The 22,766-nt window shown below is 45.4% G+C and overlaps 1 protein-coding gene and 1 long non-coding RNA gene across 2 annotated transcripts in view; both read right to left on the bottom strand.

Annotated features, from left to right (window-relative positions):
- The window catches only part of DDAH1 (dimethylarginine dimethylaminohydrolase 1), a 65,296-nt gene extending 50,013 nt beyond the window's left edge, over positions 1–15,283 (bottom strand). Inside the window, exon 1 of the mRNA XM_054833148.1 lies at positions 14,888–15,283. Coding sequence (XP_054689123.1) covers positions 14,888–15,193 — 306 coding nt within the window. The 5' untranslated portion in view covers positions 15,194–15,283. The remainder of the gene's footprint in view (positions 1–14,887) is intronic.
- Positions 15,284–17,475: 2,192 nt separating this feature from the next.
- Positions 17,476–22,766, bottom strand: part of LOC129209102 (uncharacterized) — a 36,363-nt gene continuing 31,072 nt past the window's right edge. The window contains exon 3 of the long non-coding RNA XR_008577981.1: positions 17,476–21,327. This is a non-coding gene — a long non-coding RNA (uncharacterized LOC129209102). The remainder of the gene's footprint in view (positions 21,328–22,766) is intronic.

Genomic DNA, 22,766 nt, shown 5'->3' with positions numbered 1-22,766 from the left:
AAAATCCTTTTATACTGTTGACATAAAATACCTCTGACTGTCTTAATGGTGGAATCATTCCATTTTCTACTATCTGTGCTAAGATGAATATACTGAGGCAGAGAAGAAAAAATAAATCAACATCTGACCTCAGAGCACCCATTCCTGGTGCTAGTGATTGACCATCTTATGCCATTGGAGACCCTGATTAAGCCTGAACACAGGTTCCCCTTGCCTGTGGGACGGAAACACCAGCAAGATCTCCGCAGGGTTAAGGCAGGGCAGCTGCCTCCCAAACAGCAGTCCTTGGATGACTTGTGACCTTCAGTATCACCGCAAGTGACTCATAATGAGTCTGCTAAACAGCTATCAGCATTACAGCTTATTCATAATAGATGAACAGCTTAAGTGGGTCACAGAGACCTGTATATCCACATAGCCTGACTCCAACAGCGGTCAGTTCTGGCAGCTTAAGGAAAGAATAACAGGAAGAGGACAAGTATAGAGTACTGCTGTCTCCACTGTATTTTCCCCAGCTTATTGTAAGAGGCAGTGTACATATTTCCAAAGGCAGATACTGCATCTGGATCAAAGCGTTAAACAGCTATTGATGGATCTCTCTTTCATTAGTTGATGCCCAGCTGTACTTTTGGCCCTGCAACATCCTGGCAATGAATCTGACAGTTCAGTTGTGCATTACATGACAAAGTACTTCCTTCTGCTTGAATTTGCTGCCTGGGTATTTCTCTGGATGTCATCAAGTTTCATACTATCATTCCCAGTTCATTTTCTCTGTACCATTTGAGATATTGTAGAGCTCTCCTATTTCTCTCCTCCCCTGCCTAAAATAACTTTGAGCTGAAGGCATTAATCTAATTAGTGTCACTTCATACAGAAGCAATCCTACACTGCAGCAAGGTCTTCTCATCCATCCCTACCTTTTCCGCTTACACTGCGTTTCCAGGATGGGTAACTAGAACCTCACCCAGCATTTCAGGTCCAGATGAATAATCAATTTAAGCCCAGTCAAAAAAAAGGCCTTTCAGCAATACTGGAGGTATACAGCATTTAAGAGTTTTGGAAATGCTCATATAAAAGGGACTGTCCTAACCCAGAGCCCTGTGGTCAAGGCAAGCTGGTTGTTTTACTGCATGACAATAAGGTCATATCCCTGAACAAAAGGAAGATTAACAGAAACATCTGCTTTAAGGGTCATAAAAATAAGAGATTGCTGTATGGCACTACTGAAGCTCTATTTCATATGGATTGGAGTTTCACAGTTGGACTCGCCAGCATCAATGAAGATGTGGCATCCAGCACAATGCTTAGAGTGCTGACAAAGGCTCTCCCCTATACAGACTGTCAGGTCACACACCCCCCCCACACTCCCCTTTTCTCCATACCAGCTTTGACAACATGTCTCTTCTACCTCAACTTCTGCCCTGACTACTTTTCCTGCATTGGTGGGGTTTTAACTTCCTTAAAACCAGTTGAGATCAGTCAAAAGGATCAAGAATTATTGGCCTTACTGATCTTTGTCCAACAGCAGAGCAGTATCTGCCCAATTTTTTCTAGAAACTACACTAAAACCAGTTGCTTTTTGCACACATTTTGAGCTGCTACAGTCAGGAGGAATGTGGAAAAGGGTCTCTCACAACCCTGTGCCTCCATCTCCTCCAACACCCTCTACTCCAGGAAAGCACCACATTTGGAAGTTTCTGAATACACATGGCTGCATAAGTCACCCTGTATCACCTTGCAAAAAGTAGGCAAACTTGCCAAGGACTTCAGTGTTTGCTGGAAAAATACAGGTAGCCAATTCATATCATCCTCCATCTGTATCTATCAGTTTCTTATTTGCCTCAACAGCACTGCTAGCTTCAGCTCTTGCTACCATAGGCATTAGCATTCCCATCAGAGGCTTGTAACAGATACCAAGGCATGAACTCATGCATTGAACTTCAGTGACTACCTAGTGACTAGCAATAGCCACACCACCTCTCCTCTGTACACTGTTGGAAGAACATGAGATACATCACTTGTACTGTTTTGAGCACAGTGATGACAGGCACACTCAGCTCTCTGGGTAGGTGAAACTCTCCAAAGCACTTCTACTGTTTGCAAAATTACCTCCTGTGGGACTGGTAAATCAGAATGGTTTGGGTTGGAAGGGACCTCAAAGATCATCTAGTTCCAACCCCCCTGCTGCGGGCAGGGACACCCTCCACTAGACCACATTGCCCAAAGCCTCATCCAACCTGGCCTGAAACACTTCCAGGGATGGCGCATCCACAACCTCTCTGGACAACCTGTTCCAGTGCCTCACCACTCTCACAGTAAAGAATTTCTTTCTAACATCTAACCTAAATCGACCCTCCTTCAGCTTGAGCCCATTACCCCTTGTCCTGTCACTACACTCCCTGATAAACAGTCCCTCACCATCTCTCCTGTAGGCCCCCTTCAGGTACTGGAAAGCCGCAATTAGATCTCCCCAGAGCTGCCTTTTCTCCAGGCTGAACAACCCCAACTCTCTCAGCCTGTCCTCACAGGAGAGGTGCTCCAGCCCTCCAGTCAGCTTCGTGGCCCTCCTCTGGACTCGCTCCAACAGCTCCATGTCTCTCCTGTACTGGGGCCCCCAGAGCTGGAGGCAGTACTCCAGGTGGGGTCTCACAAGAGCGGAGCAGAGGGGCAGGATCACCTCCCTTGATCTGCCGGTCACGCCTCTCCTGATGCAGCCCAGGACACGGCTGGCTTTCTGGGCTGCAAGCGCACACTGCTGGCTCACATTGAGCTTCTCATCGATCAATACCCCCAAGTCCTTCTCCTCAGGGCTGCTTTCAATCCATTCCTCACCCAGACTATAGTCGTGTCACCTTTACAGAGAGGCATGGTCTGGAGTTTACTGCTAAACATTTAAAGTATCTTTAGAAACACAGCTTGCTATTTCTGGACAGCAGGCCAAAAACTAGCTCTATCCCTAGAACACTTGCCTTTCTAGCTTGGGTTTGACTGCTGGTCTGTGACTCAAAGGACATTGACCATACCGAAGTGCAGAGACATATGCACAAGCAGGATTCTTGTCCTGTACAATCACTTTTTCTGTGAGGTATGGATTGAGCTTCCCTGACAGCTCTCACATTAAGCCTCAGAAAAAGAGAAATCCAAAATCAAATCACAACATTGCCAATAATGTCCAATTATGTGGCAGTCTTGTTTCAGTTTGCTTCAGTGGCCAGCTGGGACTGAGCTGAGACAGACTATTTCATCTTGCCAAAGAACTTCAGTTGGCATCCAGAAACAGATGTGGATAGCCAGTTCCTTTAGTATTAACATACATAAACCTTCCAGAAACAAATTATCACAATTATTTTTTAAAGATAGTGCCAAATACTGACTCTGAAATAAAAATGAGATCTGCAGGTCTTGAACAAGCTTGTTTTGAAATACTTGTTTTGCTATGGAATCAAAGTGACAGAAAAATGGCACATTACAGTGTGGTCAGCTGACTTGTATGTGATCAGTGGCCTTGGATGAATGCAAGACCAGATTCAGGTCTTTTCTGGAAGAAAATACTGCTACAAAAGGCAGCAAGAAAAGATATTGTCACCCGATGCTGTGGGTGCATCATTTATCTTCACCCTAGAACTGTGATTGCCCTGATCTGATACCAAGAATGAAGCTCTTACACCATAAACTTGATTGGACACGTACTCCTGTAAAAAAACCCTATTTTTTTTAAAAGCAATTAATTATCACTAAGTACTGACAGTAATTTCTTTCTTGGCAAGAACACCTTCTCTGCAGCCACCTACCTCTGCAAGGCTGCCATAAGCAATGACTTCTACACAGAAGTCTGCCCATAAGTTATCCCAGTATGTACAATGAAGACTCTGCTTTGTATTGGTGATTTGTGTTTCAGGTCAGACATTTAATAACCAGGTCTACATTTTTGATCCAGGAGACTTTTGACAAAGACAAGAAATTCTCTGAAAACTGAACAACACAGAAGCACAGACACTGTTTTCATGGGCTAATCTGAGATACTAAGCTCACAAAATACTCATACCAAGTGGAGTATTGCAAGTTAAAGCTTTCTATATGGTCACTTCCCATAGCATCCTTGGTGGAGTCATGCTGTGTCTGCAGCAGAGGCCAAGTACCTGTTCCAGAATCACTCTGGAGAAAGCAGCAAGGGAATAATAACCAGTAATATCAGTAGAAATTAAAGTCAGTATATGTTTATTTTAACAAGAAAAAGTCAGTGTATTTAGACAGCCATGGTTGCTGAAGAGCTGCATGTCCTGGTCACTTCACCAAGAGGGACAATTGGAGGGAGTTTAAGGACACAGCTGGACCTGTTGATCAAACGTGGGAGAAATTGTAACAAGCCAGAGGTTCTTGCCTTTGCCACATTTACATTTCTACATCAGAAGTATGTTTTACAACAAGCCAGTCTGTCCACTGCCTGAGCCAAGACACATGTTCTTGAATTAGCATCAAGGGAATCACACTGGTTTGTATGCAGCATTAGGAGTTTTGCATAAAATAATCAGAACCCTGGAACAAGTTTGGCAAGATGCAGCATTGGAGCAACAAGTGAGCACAATGAACTTGGGACCAGAATGTGGCAAGTACTGTTCTTATACAGCCAACTGCCAGAAGGGCCTGCAAAGAAACAGACATTTAAAAGATAATGGGAATAAAAGATTAAGGAATCTGTTCCACTGTGTTATATACATAGCTAGACAAATAACATTGTGTAAAAAACATGATACCTAGCTCTTCCTAGAAAGTGGAGTAAAGGACCTTGAAACAAGCATCATACATCTTATCTCAAGACAGAGTGCTTTACAACAAAAGCACCATATGGGCCAAAAGACCTGGCATCATGTTGCTCAGAGGAAATGCTAGATCACTATATAAACCTATAATGCATCAGTTACTAAGGGTTTAGTGGAAAGGGAAATTAATCAAGTTTTGAGAACTTTAATGAAGTGATCAGTAGGACCTCCACACACTATTACCAGCAAACAGCTGCACTTACCCTCAAGCACAGCCCTGCAGAGGTGTGCCCTGCCAGTGGAGATGCCATCCAGCTCCTGCTCTTCCCATGGGAAGTACAGTACAGCCCCAGAGTGCTACAGCCCATGCTCTGCAGAGGAGCACACATCAGGATCCTGGCTCAGGGACCAGTACACAGGGGCTATGGGAGGCCAGTTTGGAGACACAGAGGGCAAGAGGGGCCCAGGTGGAGAGACATGGGACTGGAAGTAAGTTTGCAAGTGAAAGCATGTAGGAGGCAGCAGAGGGAAAATGAAGATATATGCTTCTTCTGCGTGTGTGTCCTGGCACAGTGCTGGGAGCAGCTGCTCTTGTGCCATTGGTACAGCACAGGAAATCTCAGTTGGGGTCTTTGCTCTCCATTTTGGAGCATCTCAGAAGCCAACAGGCAGAAGCAGAGCACATAGCTCTCCCACATCACACACTTTGCTCTGCCACTCATGAGATGCTGTCAGATCCCACAACGAGCAAGACAGCACTGCAGTCTGCATACCAACCCTCTCTTCTGCAGGGAGAGTGGGGTGCTGCAGGCTTGTAGGGAACATAGGATTAAAAACCCAAACAACTATCAGGCAAACTACAGTGGGTATGTTATGAATCCACCTTTGAATCTCAAAAATCAAAGTTCCAGCAGTGACTGTGGTAAACTAGTTTTTACACTCCTTTTAAGCAAGGCAGTTAGAGATTTAGGTTCTATCTGAAAGTCTGGGCAGAAATCTCTTGGGGAAGGAACAGGGTAGCTCCAAAGCATATGTATAAGTCAGAGGAGCAGAAAAGGCTCTTTTCACTTTTTTGAGGAAACTCTTACAGTTATTTGGAATCTTTAACCACTTGGCATTTGCACTGAACCATCAGCTCACCAAGGGCTATTTATCACAGCTAAAGGAATAGCAATTAACAAGGTACAAAAGCTGACATCTGGCTTGCACAATAATAATCAGTGTCCACAGGAGATTAAAAAACCCAGGCATTTAATTTGGGTTCTGCCTTTTTTTAATCTTCTGGTCAAGAACTTGGATATTCCTGAGAAACTTGACATCACAATTTAACAACAAGGTCTAAATATTGCTTCTGCTAGAAAAGCATGAAACCCAAGTTGCTCCTAGACTGTCCTTAAAGATTGTTTTACAGTTCTATAGATAGAAACCAATTACAATGAATACAGTCCACTTATATTGATCTGACTAGAAGCTACTTCCTAACATTTTCATTAAATCTGTGATCACAGAAGCAAAATTGAAAATGAGAAAATACAGTTCTTGGCATAGCAAATTCACCCAGAGTGCCAGCCCTATTAATGTGGGGTCAGAGCTATACCAGCAATGAACTTTAAGACCAAAAGAACCACCAACCCAAACCATGAGATAACACTCAAACAGCAAAGCAGATGTAAGGGCAGAGTCAGAAACAAATCAAACTGGTTTTGAAATAGTCTGCTTTAGGAGGCTAAAGCATCCCTTCTCATGTCTACTTACACTACCATTACATAGGCTCCTGATACAGGTCTACCCAATACTGTCCAAAGGATTGTTTTTTAAACTTCTCAATACTGTTTAAGAGCAAACTTAAGCACTGTTTAAGAAGCTTTTCTCCTCTACTGGGTGCTTTTCAGTTAATTTATATGCTAATACCAAAACACTGAAAATGAAAGCTAATGAAATATATTAAAGAAAGCATTGATGCAGATTCTGTCAAGAGTTGCCTCCTGTACCCCATGATGGGCATCACCCATTTGCTCCTGGAGAAAGCTTCCAAATGACACATACTTTGTGGAAGATCATTACATTTGGTTCTGCAAATTATATGCTCTGTAAAAAGACAGCCAAAACCCACATTAAAACTCAGGTATACATCCTCTCTGAAGTCAGTTGGTACTTTTCAACTTACTTTCAGCTATACTGAAAACACACTGACAATATCTTGCACATTTTCACTCTAATTTTGAGGTTAGACTAAAAAGATGGTGAAAAGGATAGGCTAAAGGAGCACATATATGGCTCAGTGTAGAATGGGAAAGGTATTCAAGAAAACAATCTCACAAGAGGGTGGAAAGGTACCTAGTGCCATTCCTAACTTGTCAATCTTCATGTAAAGCTTTTTCCCATGTTTACTCACCTGCCATTTTAAGCACTAAGCAATGACACAGTGGTAACCTCTGTGCTTTCTAGGCAGAACACCAAAGTTAGCCTTCAAGGGTAAAGCACAACAAGGACATGCAAAGGGGTCAGTGCAAATGTACAAGACCTCCATGGTTTGTTATAACAGTTTAAAGAACTATGAACTATTTAAATTGGTAATAAAATGTTTTATCTCTTGCCTCTCTAGTGATCAGCAAGTGCTAATCCTCCATGGAAATGAGACAGATCTTTGCCAGTTGTGCAGAGAAATGCTGGTTTAAGTGATTAGTCAGCAAATACAAGTTCTTTTGTACTAGCATATGCTGTAAAATAAAATAAAGTCCCCATAACCTAATTAAGCTCAGGAGCTAGCAGAGCCTTGAATCTGTGTCTCCTGAGCCTAGCTTCTCTTACTTTGCAATACACACCAGTATCCTACAGAGCTGTCCAGGTCTACAGAGGCAGTGGAGGAAATATCTAGCATTTAGCAGTAGCTATGTAGTACTACCTGAGTCTATGCAATAGAGACATAAGTTACTAAACTTTTTGCCTTCTATTTTCTCAGAAGCCTACAACTGGTCTGAGAATCATTCCTGCAAGCAGTAAGCTGCAGCTGGGACTACAGCCCAGCACAGGATGCATGCTCTAGTTCACATATGGCTGTGCATCCCTGCAGAAGCTGTACAGGGTGGGAGGAGGGTGGCAGCTGAGGGTGCTCAGCACTGAAGAGTAGGTTACCTGGCCCAGCAGAGCTGGAAGCTCTGCAGAAGCACTGCTGTGGACAAAGCCCTGCCACCCAGGAAGCAGTTTTGGGAAGAGGTACCCAGAGATGCTCAAACGGCAGTTAGGAGGCTTCTTCAATGCTTGTTGAGAGGATGGGCTTTGACATACTCCTTTGCTGCTCATCCCTTGTCCTCACTGCTGAAGGATTGCTTGTCATAGAATCATGGAATATCCTGAGTTGGAAGGGACCCACCAGGATCAAGTCCAACTCCTGGCCCCATACAGGACCAGCCAAATCAGAGGAGATGACTGAGAGCATTATGCAGGCACTTCTTGAACTCTGTCAAGCTCAGTGCTGTGACCACTTCCCTAGGGAGCCTGTTTCAGTGCCCAACCACCCTCTCAGTGAAGAACCTTTTCCTGATATCCAACCTAAACCTCCCCTGTTGTAGCTTCATTCCGTTCACCATCTTTGTTGCCCTCCTTCGGACACTCTCCAGTAGTTATGTCCTTTTTGTACTGTGGTGCCCAAAACCGCACACAGTACTTGAGGTGAGGCCGCACCAGTGTGCGGTGTAGGGTGGGACAATCGCTTCCCTAGACCAGCTAGCAATGCCCTACTTGATGCACCCCAGGATACAGTTGGCCTTCCTGGCAGCCTGGCCACACTGCTGACTCATGTTCAACCTGCTGTCAACCAAGACCCCCAAGCCCCTTTCAGCATGGCTGGTCTCCAGTGTCTCATCGCCCAGTCTGTATGTATAGCCAGGGTTGCCCCTTCCCAGGTGCAGAATCCGGCACTTGCCCTTGTTAAACCTCATGCAGCTGGTGATTGCCCAGTTCTCCAATCTATCCAGATTTCTCTGCAAGGCCTCTCCACCCTCGACGGAATCAACAGCTCCTCCCAATTTGGTGTCATCTGCAAACTTGCTCACAACACCTTCTAATCCTACATCCAAGTCATTTGTGAAAACATTAAAAAGAACTGGCCCTAAAATTGAGCCCTAGGGAACCCCACTAGTGACTGGCCGCCAGCCTGATGTAACACCATTTACCATAACTCTTTGGGCCCAACCCGTCAGCCAGTTGCTCACCCATCGCACTATGTTTTTGTCAAACTGTATGCTGGACATTTTGTCCAGAAGGATACTGTGAGAGACAGTATCGAAAGCTTTACTGAAATCTAAAAAAAAAAAATGACATCTCGCCCCTTAGAGAGGGGATTGCTCCCACAGCTCCCCTTTTAGCAAGCCCTGGAACAGGCTGCTATCCTCCCACAACACAGGAATACAGCCCCAGAAGTTGTCCCCAGTGGGTCTTGAGGGAGTGGGGAATAACAGAACTCTTGGGTGGAAGTTTCCTCTTAACAAAGGAAGGAGCCACAGTGATCTCTTCTGCAGCAGCTCCTGAAGCTTTCCCAGCACACCAGCTGAGAAGAGGCCAGGTCACCATGGGTGAAATTTTGGGTTTCCATCTGTCTGCATAAGCATAGAAATGGTGGAAATGCTGTTTTGTGCTATCCCAAGCACATTAAGACAACTTAGGCAGCAAGAGCAATGTGCTGATGAGGGCTTTTCTCAGCAATAACCCTGTTGTGTTCAGAAGGTGACGTGAAGAGTTTATACTAGAGGCATAAGCAATTGAGAACATACTGCTGGAACAAAAGATGCTGGAACTGGCAATCTGATCAGCGATCACAGCATTTCCATTGGAGTTACTCAACTTGAACGTCAAGCGCACTGGTGACTGCACACAGCTAAACAAAACACCAGCTTATCCACATTAGCAATCTACCTCTGGCTTACTTCAAAAGCCTTTACCTTTCTGCCAAATCGAAAATTCCCCAGAAACTATGAATTTTAAATAAGTTCAGAAGTTGATAACACAGAAACATAATGCCTTGAAATAAGTCCAACTCTTGCAAACAAACCATTAAATGCATGACTAATTTTTCTACTTTACTACAAAAATACCAGGCTCTTCCCCAGTACTGGCTGAACATGACCAAATTTAATTCAACTCTTTCTCCCTACAATAACTTGGAGCAAGAACAGACATAACCCCAGATTTTATTTTGTTTCAGACAGACAATCAGCAAAGAATCCAGTGGTGCTGGAGGTGTAAGCAATAGTATCTATAAAGCCTGAAAGCTCAATCAATGCTATTACAAACTACTGCAGAAATTTGCCTGCTGCATACAGTGCTACAGTAATTGATGACAAGCCTTCTTAATAAGGAGTCTAGTCAGTGAAAGAACATGCTGCATCAGTTCTTAAATATTGCATTACGGATTTTCAGTAGCATGAAACAGGGGAGAAGGAGACAGTGCTGCTCAGTTCATGCATCTGGCAGACAGTTCAGCAGGAGGCACAATGCACCTGAAACAGCACTGCTCCAGCTGTGTATTCAACCAGGCTGTTGTCTTTGGAATACACCTTGGCAGCCCCCTCTGCTCTTCAACTTTCACCGGTCTGATCAGGTCAGAGCCTGACCTACCACATGCCTCTTGGCAGGTTTCCTGGACACAAGCCCTCTCTCTAATTCTTTGCAGAAATGGTACCCTACAACCCTGTTTCTCCTCATCCCTTCCTCCACTGCTCCTGCCTGCTCTGTACAGAAGCCTGTTAAACAGTTAACAGATCAGCAAGACAAGCCTGGCTGAGTCCTGCCTTACAAGGAGGCTCAGGTCAGGAGTCCATGCTCAAGAATTGGGCTTTACATTAACTGGGTTAAGCCAAGCGTACACCAACTGTACTGCTAAAATATTTATGGGTTTGCACTTACATTATGTAAAAAGAATAGAGATTGCACTTTGAGAAACTGGTGCTTGACATAGAATGCAACCACCTTCTTTCCCTCAGCTGACTGTATGAGTGACAATGCACTACAACACCCTGGGTTCACTTTTGTACCAGGTTGACCAAGCCAGCTGAGGTAGGAGTACAGTCTTTCAGAAGCAGCATGAAGAAACTGGTTTCATGGGGCTTCATCCTTCTGATTTTCCAGCAGTGGATCCATCAGACCAGGAGCAATCTAGATTTAATGACTGTCTGCTGTCTCAACAGTGAAGATTTCACAGCAGTTCAACCAACAAATGCCTGACTCCATGTATCTAACATAACTGGTTTCACACTCACAGAATAATCCAGGTGGGAAGGGACCTCAGGAGATTTCTAGGCCAACCTCCCACTCAAGACAAGGCAGGCTATGAGAATAGACCAGGTTACTCAAGACTTTATCCAGCTTGGTCCTGAAAACCTCCAAGGATGACAACTGCACAGCTTCTCCAGGCCCTTGTTCCACTGCTTGGCTGTCCCTATGAAAAAGTCTTCTCCTTACACCCCATTAAAACCTCATGTTTCAATCTAGGTCTGTTGTCCCTTGCCCTCCTGCCACACAACTGAACAGCCTGGCTCCATGTTCCTGGTAAGACACAGTCTACAAGTGCCAAGTAGAAAAGGTAATCATTTCCCTCAGTCTACTGGTTCTGCTCTTGTTAACACAGCCTAGGATCCTATTGGCCTTTACCACAGGGACACACTGCTGGCTGATGGCCACTGTGCTGCACACCAGACCCCCCAGGGGTTTTTCTGCAGAGTTGTTCCCCACCCACTCACTCACTCCCACCAAGGGATCCTTCCTTCCCTGGAGCAGGACTTTGTATTTGTCCATGTTCAACTCCATAAGGTCCCCTTGGGTCAGACCCTTCCTTCAGCCTGACAAGGTCCCTCTAAACAGCAGCCTGGACCTCATGGGTATTGCCTCTCACTCTTGCCACCCTCACTCCAGTTTGGGGACCTTCACAGCTCAATACAGATGCCCCCATCTCCTTGAGGTCACCAGTAGAGACATTTAACAGGGTAGATGCTAGGACAGACCCCACAGCAACTTCACTTGCCACCAGCTTCCAGGAACTACCTCAATGAGGAAATCAGAAACTGAATATAAACCTCAAAAGACCTTGGGAGGTCGCTGACAGCCACCACCAGGATGAACAGGAGGTTCAGCTGCCTGAGCACCTGCAACTGGTACCTCCAGAACAAGGGCTGAAGGCAGCAAGAGCAGAGAAGCTCTGGCCATAATAGGAAACACCCTCTCAGGAAGCTACAAGAAACATTGCTGCTTCTTGGGGGGCTCTTTATGAAAGTGAGGTTCATAGACATTTGCCAAGATGCCCAAGACACATGCCAAGCCCTCCATCAGGGCACACAGAACTCTGGGCAAAGTAGTCATGTACACATTTCTGCTTTCTAAAGCCTTGACCATCTTACGGTTTTCAAGACTACATCCCAGTCACTAACTACTCAAACAAAGCAGACTCACTAGCTAAACACAACTGCCAGGGAGAGGACGCTGCCCCAGGGGATGCCTCAGAGGGGAGAGGGACCAGGAACAGCCAGGCATTATCCCACAGAAACAAGCATCTTCTCCCCCTCTCTCCAAAGCACTGCTGTAATGATGTTCCCAGGAGGAAGAATTGTTGTTAATAATTAAGAGTTACATGTTCAGACAAGCACTACACTGCAGTGTCATGCATTGTTATAATTTTAAGAGGATGTTTGTTCAATTATTTTTCCATTTTTACTTCACAGAAAACTCATGGGAGTGATTGCTCCATCATTCAAGAAAACTAATAAGGTTCAAATTATGCTTCAAAGCTTTTTCTCTCCTCTTGATTCATGACTCTGCCTGGACAAGTCACCCATGGAAAGAAGTAAATCTGTTGTGCTGTTTCTAGTAAAAGTTCACCATGTTCAGGCTTTATGTCTAATCACTTCTGAACTATGACTTCATGCAAAATAGGGAGTGCTGATCAGTAAGAAACCTGGTCTCAGGGCCAACAGGCATGGGTCAAGCAAAAAAACCCACCAGAACAGAATGTTTTGTATTATTCTCAAACTGACAATAAACTGTTTAATTCAATGATAAATTGTTAACATATGCATCCCCCACAGCACAACTCTTTTTAATTTTCATGAATGCTGGGAAATAACATCTAATTATGGTTTAAAACAATTTAACATATTTAGGATTACAAAAGTAAATGTGACACCTTGTGCATTTTTGTTAAAAGAAAAGAAGCTTTGCTTTACCTGACTAGTACTTATAACAGGCAAGATACTACTAATTTGGTGCTTAATTTGCTGTTTTTAACCGCAGGAGAGGGCTAATGCTGTCAGGTACTCGCATCCAACACTGCTTTGCTCAAGGGTCCAGCAAACCCCTCCTCTCTGCCTCACACATCGCTAACTCTCCTCTATTACTCCTGCAACCTTGGGTTATGTGTCTTTGTCCACTACTTTTGCTGAGCCGGAACAACTAGAGGTGGTGAAGGGAGAAGGAGAAAGTAACCTGCTTCTTTGTAGACAGTAAAGAATACCCCACATCCTTTGCTTCCTCATTTTGTGCTTTTTAATTTCCTTACAGCACCTCAAATGGCACAGCAAATAGTTACAGCCACTTTCACATTCAGCTCTGCTCCCGTATCTTGTCTCTTGTAATTGACTGCACATGGGCACAATTTGAGACCTCCAAATGGGAAAAACCCTTTTGAGCCAGAGTCAATTCCCTACACACACTTGTGAATTTGCACAATTCCCCTTTGGGGAACTGCACTTTGTGCAAATTCAGTAACCGAGATATTTTTCTTAAAGGGGAAATTTTACAAATGGCAATAGGATTCACATAGCTACATACCAGTGAGTCATGGGAAGGACCAGTGAAAACTCACTTGGACTCTGGCTGAGAAACAGCTGCTTCCGAGAGCAGCATGTGGCAAACACACTTTAGTCTGATGCTGTGACCTTTAAGAGCATTCAGATGTGCTTCAAACAATAAGTACGCATGGGTACACACAAGGAAGTGCCTGTATACAAAATTTGTGCAGTATCTCAGACTGTTACACTGTTGGACAAAATTAAAATAAACTTTATTATTGCTAAAAGGGCACTACATCAAAAATAGCAAATGGAGATACTCATCCATTGCAATCAGTGGCCAAGAGCAGCTACTGGTACAGTACAGCTAGTGGCCCAGCCCTATCCCACAGCAGTACATGCTTGTGGATCACAAGCTGAGCTATGGTACCACAGAGATGATGGGAGATAGAAGAGATGTGAAGAGGGTTACATTAAGACATGCTTACAGGAAGGCAGGTTGCCAGTGTGGAGTTTTGCAGCTTCAAACAAGGTAATGTTTGTTTAATTTGCTACTCGCAACTTGTTGAGAAGGAGATAACTGGATGGCATTTCAACGCATGCACTGCCTAATAAACTACTTTATGAATGGGCTGAGCACGTTAAAAAAAAGTCCTAAGAACACCTAAAGTAAGGCTCCTGTGGCTGCGCATCCCTCTCCAACAAGATGGCCTGTGTCCCCCATACATCCATGGGTGTGTAGTGGCTGCACAAGGAAGGCAACATCAGGTTCAAGGACGTTTGGGCTAACACCAAGTACGCCAAAACAAACCCCATCCCTTGTGCGCGGGCCAGCAGGTACACTTACCATAGGATTGGTAACGCACTGCCTGGAACATAGCTCAAGTTGAACATGTTATGAAAACAGGGTTTAAACTGCGCAGTGCTGCAGCACGGACACAAACCTGCACAACCGACTACTGATCCATCCCGCAGGACCGAGCTAGGCAAGTTGGCACGGGGCAGGAGCCCGCACGCCCCAGAAAGGATGAGTCACAGTTCACACCGGCCACTTGTTTTCAGGAGCAGAACACCGCTCTCCGATAAACCCCCAGCGCAGCCAGGCTCCGCAGCACCGGGCGCTGCCAGCCGGTGGCCGCGCAAGAGCCGCTGCCCGGGGCCCGCCGTGCCGGTCCCACCGAGGAAGGATGCTGCTCCGTGAGCGATCCCCGCTGCCGCGCTGCGCCGCCGCCCCTCACACCACTCTCGCCGGGGCGGGCCCGGGGACACGCCCGAAGGCGCGGCCGCCCCGAGCCCACCTGCACAGCGGGGACACCGCTCCCCCCGGTCCTGGCCCGGCCCCTACCGTACCTCCTTCCTGCGGCTGGGCGCGCCCGGGCGGGTGAGGAGCGCCGTCTCCTCACAGACCACGGCCGCATCCTCCACGAATACGCAGTCGGGGAGGCTCTCGTCGGCCGGCAGCTCCAGCACCTGCAGCCCCAGCTTGCCCCGCAGCACGCCCACATACAGCTGGTGCTCCCGCTCCGCGCGGGCGAAGTCTACCTCGGGGCCCGGCGCGCTGCGCAGCGCCTGCCGGCACAGCGACTCGGGCAGCGCCCGCACCACGGCGTGCGTACAGCGCCCGAAGGCGGCGGGGCCGCCGCCCAGCCCGGCCATGCTGCGCGGCGGGGCGCTGAGGAGGGAGGGAGGGACGGGCGGCCGCGACCGCCGCCGCCGGCCCTGGCAGCTGATAAAGCGCCGCCCGCGGCCCGGCCGCGCCCCATTGGCTCCCCACCAGGCACATTTCCATGGGGCCGCCGCCAAGCACGCTCCCATTGGCTGACGGCGGCGGCCGGGCTGTGCCATTGGCCGCCCCCCGCAGGGCGCCGCTTACCTGTGCGGCGGGCGGGAGCGGAGGCACCCCCAGCTCAGCCCTGAGGGGCCAGGCTGAGCCCCGGGACCGGGGCGATCCCCTCAGGGGTAGAGCGGCCCGACCGGGGAGAGGCGGTGGGGCCTGGACCCTCCGTGGGGCGGCCCCGGCGCTTGCCCCAGGCTTTCGCCTGGGCAGGGCGTTGGAGCTGCCCGTGCCTGCCGTGGGGCTCCGCTACCACAATGTGGCTTGAGGGGCAGCGTGGTTTCACATAGTAATTTCACGTAACTATGTATAAACATAGCCACGCTAACAGAATTCAAACACCTGCATCTCCCCACATTTCTACGCTCGTTCAAGCTGGGGGTGGGCAGGGCAGAAGGCTGCTTACCCCTCCTGCTTGAGGCCGTATGGGGCTGGCTGCCTGTGTGCCCTTTGTGGCTGCCTGCTGCTCCCCAGGCAGCGGAGCGAGAGGCTGGGCAGATTGTCCCTGTGGCCAAAGGAAGAATATCCCGTGACGGAGGCAGTTCCAAATACAAATCCAAAGGAAATAAACCCAGCCACTTCGTAATCCCTCATCATGGCTTTCTACAGGGCCACTCACTGGCTGCGTCCACCTTGCTCTGCTGCTGTACGCTGTCAAAGTTGCCACCTCTGCAGTGTAGAAGGGACGCCAGCGTTTTGTTCCACCTTTGCCTCAGGGACTGAAACAATGAGCATTTTCCACCCTTTCCCCTAAAAGAAACCCTTACTTCCCCCTGTTTCTTGTTCCCCAGGTTTTGTCCCGAGGTGAGGTTATCCCGGCCAAGGGCCAGCCCTCCCAGCACACACCGCTGGCTTCCAGGCAGGAGGTGAATGAGGCTTTGGACCAGACCTCACCCCATGGGCGACATCCACGGTACCAGCCCCCGGTTACGCTGCTCCTGCTGCCGCCCTCCCAGGTCCCTCCAAGGTCTCTCCTCACCGGAGCAGATGGGAAGAGAGGAGGAATATGAATTTTCCTTCCAGCTTTTACTGGCAAGGCTCTTTCAAGTGTCCCTCTGGTCATTGCGGGGACCCTACCAGCACACAGCTCCGCATTCCCCCTTTGGTGCTCAGGCAAAACCCAGGCAGCCGCCTTGGCCATACTGTCATGGATATAGGCACGTGTTCAGCATTTGGGAATACAGTTAATGAATAGCACGATGGAAATATTAAAATGTGTTTCCAAAATGGCAGCTGACTAGATTTTCATCTGCTTTTTCCACGTTCCCCAAATATCCTGTAAAGGCTGCCTTTACTTAACGTGCATAGGCACAGTTATTTGAATAAGTATTTGAATAATGTGCAAATATTATTCTCCTTAACCAAATGGACAGGTAATTGAGTTGCTATCATGTAGGACATTTCAAATTCTTGAGAAAACACTACAAATGGTATTATACCATCTCTGGTATAACGTGTGATCCTTCCACAGTTGTTAAAGCTTATTTTTGCTTATTACAGATCTGGGATGTGGCCATTGGCACTCTTTGGTTTGCTTTTTGTTATTGTGACTTTTAGCCAGAAGAAAATGTGCTACTATCCTTCTGTAATTTAAAAAAATTGCCAGGGTTCCTATCTGAAAAGGTATTGAAAACAGTTGTTCTTGCAGCCAACGGATTGGAAAGTTCTAGTTGATTTTTCTGACATCCATAAATACCTTATGAATCTACAAGCGATGGCAATTTTTAGATCTCACTGAGATTACAGGAATATGAGATATGAGGTGATGCCACACAGTCATCTCGTATGCACATGCTACGTGAGGACAGCGAGGTTTGCCCTGGAGGCATTGTCACCGGCCCAGGCTGACCTCAGGCAGCCCCGGCTGCACCTGGGAGCTGGCCAGGTATCACTTCTGACAGCTTCTCAATACCTCTCCACATTATGGGAGACAAGGCTGGAGGAAGGAGGATGTTTTATGAGATGCAGTGTTATGAGATAGTGGTATGCTACCAATACAATGTGTTTTGGGAAGACAAATCATTAGCTATTTAGACAAGGTTACAGAAGTAATGAGTACAGTAAAAAAAAAGTCATCTGTATTTCCATAAATGTATAAACCAGTGCAGTTTAAATACAAACAAAGATCTGTTTGCTGATTGTGATTGTTCTATTATTTATGTTGAACAGAAAGGCAACATTAACAATCTAGGAACAGATGCAACCAGAACAAAATTGTGTATGTTTATAATAAGATTAACAAAATATCAGTTTACTCACAAATTAACATTACATAATAGAATGTGTTCACACAGTCTTGCAGGAGTGAAGTTAAAATTCATCATATGCAGTAATACAAAATGGGTCAGCTACAGTCGTTGACATAGTATTTACTGTCTACCTTGCTCTATATCCAGTATTTTCCTGTAATTTTGTCCTGCTGGAGAGACTAATGTAACAGAGCAAAGCTGCCCCCCAGTAAAGAAAAAAGCTGTGTCACACTACGGATTTCATGCAGAATGATGAAAACTATGCTTGCAACAGAAGATGGACTGCAGACCGCTTAAGCAGTATCACAGAAAGCTGTATTTAGGAAGGAGAAAATGTTTCATACAGAAAAGGATGCAAATCCAGGTGTTTTGTGATTGACACTACAAAGAGTCATCTGCTGGCAGTGACAGTGAGAAGAAAATTGGTTTGCAAAATGTACTTGAGGATGCAAATGTGAATAGAGCATTCACTTTCAGGAGAAAGGCATAGATATTGAAACAGGAGATATGGCTTAAAAGTTATGACAGAAAAGTCATTGATACACAGAGTGAAATTTCATCCATTTGACAAAATCACTAGCAGCATATTGATAAGATTTTTTTTTTTTTAAAGCTGTGCCTTGAGACAGTCTGCAGCTATGTAAAAAGCTGCCACAAAGATGAAGGGAGGAATTTCCATGAGGTAGAAGGCAAGCAATGGACTTAATATATTGCAAGGAAAAATACGGAAAACTTTCTAATGATAAGGAGCAGAGAAAAAGATTGCCTGGGAAGAATGTGCAACCTCTATACCAGGTGTTTTTAAGAAGAAGTTAAAGAAATATCTGCCAGGAGCAGAAAGCCAGAGCTGGGGAAGAAGGATGGATGAGGAGAGGTCCCTTCCAGTCCTATGATTCTATTATCATTTTTACACTGAAAATTATTGTTTTTGTGAAAACAGCTACGTAATGATGAGCCTAATGTCCCCAGTAGGAAATGCGCAACCTTTATGTGCACCACTAGGTGACTGAAGGTCACAGCGGGTCGCTGCTGTTGGACAGTTTGTGTGACCGTGACAAAGGAGAATTTGGATCACTGCTGAATACAAACACATACCACGCGGGCTGATTGCAAAGTTTGAACACACTTCCCATCACTTGCAGATGCTGGAACAGAACTGCTGGCTCAAAAGCCTTAATGGCCATCTCTCACACTATTAATGAAATGCTACTTGAAACTCGAGATGGTGAAAAGCCAGGACAAGATGGCAGCTGAGCCATTCAGTCACCAGCACGTCCCACTATGGCGATGGGAATCTGTTCCAGAAAGATGGGGAGACACTGAATTTCACTTTTTAAAAGGAATACAGGTGTAAGTGATTCCTTCAGCTCAATAGAAAACTGTGCAACTACTGCCCAGCCAAATGTCATTATTAATAGAAGCAAACCCTGCTCTGCAGGAAAAGCTCCCATTACAATCAATGGGCCATTCTTTTAGTAAAGGTACAAGATCAGGTCTTACAGCCATAGAAGAGAAAAATGTTACTTTAATCATGCTTTTTTGCCTGAGTTGAACCCAAGCTATCTCACAGAGTCTTACCAGGGTCAGATTAATTCTATATATAGCTGGTTCAGGGGACACACAATATTTGTTTTGTCTGCTATGGGATAATGAACTGGGTGTTTTCTCAGCTGGCATTTTGCATCCTCTGGAGAAGGAGGAATTCCCACGAGCTGACAGCTAGGCAGTTGTTGGGAGACAAAGCTGTCAAAGGGTGAGTTTTTTTTAAAAGTCAGCTTTGGCAGCATTGTTGCCATGACACATGGCACCAAGGAGCCTGGACAACACGCAGAGGCGCTGGGCATTCCTCACATTTGTAGTCTTCCCATGTGTTTTGTTACAATAGGTTGCACTAGTCCTACCAGGAGCAACTTTTGGATGCACTTGGCTGAGCAAACAGATCACTGGGGAGAGAACTGCAGGACTCTGGCCATTTACATCCTGTGCTTCTATCTCCTCACCTTCACCGTGCCTTACGTCCACTTCTTGGCAGGGAAAAGTCACTTGTTGAATTTGAAAAAAAAGCATCAGTTAGGTACCTAAGGTTCAGATGTCCATGACTAAAAATGAGATTAGTACTCTGTGGAAATTTATGCTGAATTACAATAGTTGACATCTCTCTTATAAAAAAAAGAATTGAAAGACACCAGTTGTTTCCCTGATGAACATACTTCCCAGAAATACGCCAGAAATACTACGTCAGCCAGGAGAGAAAGGAGACAGGGCTAGGATAAGTGCTTTGTAAATTGTTCTTGTTGTGGCTGCCCTGGGAAAATTAGACAATAAGACTTTTCCCGCTATCAGACACCATTTTTAATAAAGTATGCTATTTTATCAGCTTGGCGAGAAAGCACCGGCTGCAGCAATAGCAGAGGGGTGGCTCATGCCATACGCAGCTATTTACGCAGCTATTGTTCAATGGGTCTCATGAATCCAGCCCCAGCTGCTGTGAGGTGCTGCAGGTGCCCCCGTGGGCAGCACTAAAAGGCTGCCTGAGGGAAGTGGGGGATAAAATCCTTGGTAAATCATGGCTGCTAAACTAGGCTGCACTGATTCAAGAGGAATAATGCACATGCTGGTTTTTTTCTCCCTTTCAAGTCTTCCACCAAAACTATACCTTTATTCCCTAAAAAAGTAAAAGCTTAAAAATGCTGATTGATGCAGGTTAATATTTTCTAAAGGACTCAAGCCCTTTGCAATGTAACTTGAGTTGCTTTTTAATGTTTATCCCAAGTCTCCATTTCCCTTTTCTGTGGAGCCAGCTGACCAGCTGGCAGCACCCCGCAGGTGTGGCAGGCTGTCCTTCCCTCTTGTTGCCTGAAAAGCCCTTGCAAGCTCAGCAGTAAGATGCAATGACATTTGGCTGCAGCATTTCTTGCTTTTCGTAGTTTGCATTTCCCATTCCTTCCAGGAGCCAGCTGCCTGAGAATGAATTCCCAGCCTTTCTTATCGCTTAGGCATCTTCTGCCTTGATTTGTAAATGCTTGGTGCACTTTTGGTGTTGACTTGATCAATAACTTGCAAATGCAACTATGAAACTGTATATTTACCTGAAACTTGTTGAAGTGGAATCAGCTTTTGTACCCACAAGAAAGAGAATATGGATATATATATATACACACACACACATATCTATACATGTATACATATGCACACAAGTCAACAACTTTGCAGTTTCCCTTGTGTGCCTGCAAAGGGCAAGCAGTTCTTTTGCCAGCTTCCCTGGCACTAAGATTAGTGTTAGAGACAGACAGATTAATACATCACGAAGCAAGCTAAGAAAGTGAAAGATTTCCAATAGGCTTTTTTACTGAGTTTATTAATATGCTGTCCTAAGTGTCAGAGTTAAGAAGCTATAAAACATGAAAAGATACACAGATTAGCTTCAGTATTAATGTATCCAGGCTGGTGGCAATAATTCTTGCTGTAATTCATCACAGAATAGATATGAAATGATGTTTTCTTCTTCAAAGGGAAATGTTCAATAGCTGTTTGCCCCTCCATAGGGGAACCACAGGTAGGTGCTTCCATAGGAAGCAGGTAGCACGGAGGCAGTGACACTGGTTGGAAGGCTTGGGGAGGCAGCGGGTGATCAGTTTGTTCCATTTGAACTTGTGCTGTTCTGTATCACTTAACCAGGAGGTTTCTTGATGCCTCTAACTCACCAGCTGAAAAAGAATGGAGAAATGGAGTGGTTAAGGTGCAGTTCAGAAAGGGACAGAACTCCTGCGCCCCACAATTTCCCTGACATGTAGTGCCACTGCACACGGTGGGGACCAGAGGCAGCACAGAGCTCATGGGCTTCAGCAGATAAACCAGCAGGAGCTGAGGTACCCTTGATACCACCTAACATTTGACTCTGAGGGAATGCTGAGCTGACGCATCTATGGGACTTCAAGGTCTGTTTTCTGAATGTCAGTAAGAAGATCAGAGCCCATCTCTGTGTATTTGGTGTTAGAATCATGTACACTTGTAGTGCAAAACCTTTTCCTAATGTCCAGTTCAAATGTGTCAAGGTACAACTTCTTTATTTTGCACAGATCCACCCATTTGCGAATCTCTGCAGTTCTCCTCGTTGACTTTCATGAAGTTGCTGTTAGCCTGGCACTCAGGTTTCGCAGAGTCCATCTGAATTGTCTCACAGATCGACACAACCAAAATGAAGATTTGCACCTCAGCATATTCAGAACACAAAGAGCAAAAAGGTAGATCAAACTGAATTCTGCTGTTAAAAACAACAGCAACGTTTTATATATAATAGAAACCCTCCTGTCCTTTCACTTGATTAGCAGGAATTCTACCAAAAATCAGCTCCTCCCATTCGGTTCTATAGAAATCACAATCCTGTATTCAGCTGCAAGGAACTACGCCTAGTTACACCAGTAAAAAATCTCATTCACCTTTTCTTGTGTTGTCTTGAAACCGATGGTTACAACTCTTCTTTTCTACCCCAAAAATCCCGAGGACTTGTGATGACCTGTAAATTACTATTTGCTGTGTGCTGCAGATATTCTGCACCAATGCTCATACTTCTGTCTGATCTCTTGATATTTCAAAATATTTATCCTTCTACAGTTGATTGTAACTTAATATTTTCTGGAAATTCAACTGCTTTAATTTTAGGTAGGCGTACAAACATTGCCGGCCACATTATTGGAAAGGAATGAATACTGTCTTAATAAACTGCTAGGAGAAGGCAGTTCACATAGCGAGTATGTTTGCCGATAGCTTTGCTGACCACATAAATTCAGTTCTGTTTGAAATGTGTTTGTGAAATCAAGTGAAGAGGACGAGTTATGCCTTTCACAATATAACTGCAAAGACAAAATCAGCACTGAAAGCAGATTGCTCTCATATTGATTTCTCTGAAAGCAGTAACAGAAAAGTGTATTTCATGCATTTTGGCAGTTCTACTCCTTACTGCTATAAATACATATAGACTAGTGCCTCAAAATGCTCATATTCTTATTCCATTCAGGATCAGAGAAGAAATACCATATAGTAATGGACACAGTAAGTGGGGATGGAAGAAATTTTATTGTGCGTCTAGATTAAATATAATTATTTAATGACTATGGTTGTAGTTTTACAGGATAGATCTAAAGTA

This window comes from Grus americana, chromosome 8, assembly GCF_028858705.1.
Source record: "Grus americana isolate bGruAme1 chromosome 8, bGruAme1.mat, whole genome shotgun sequence".
Lineage (NCBI taxonomy): Eukaryota > Metazoa > Chordata > Aves > Gruiformes > Gruidae > Grus > Grus americana.
This window is presented reverse-complemented; position numbering and strand designations above follow the sequence as displayed.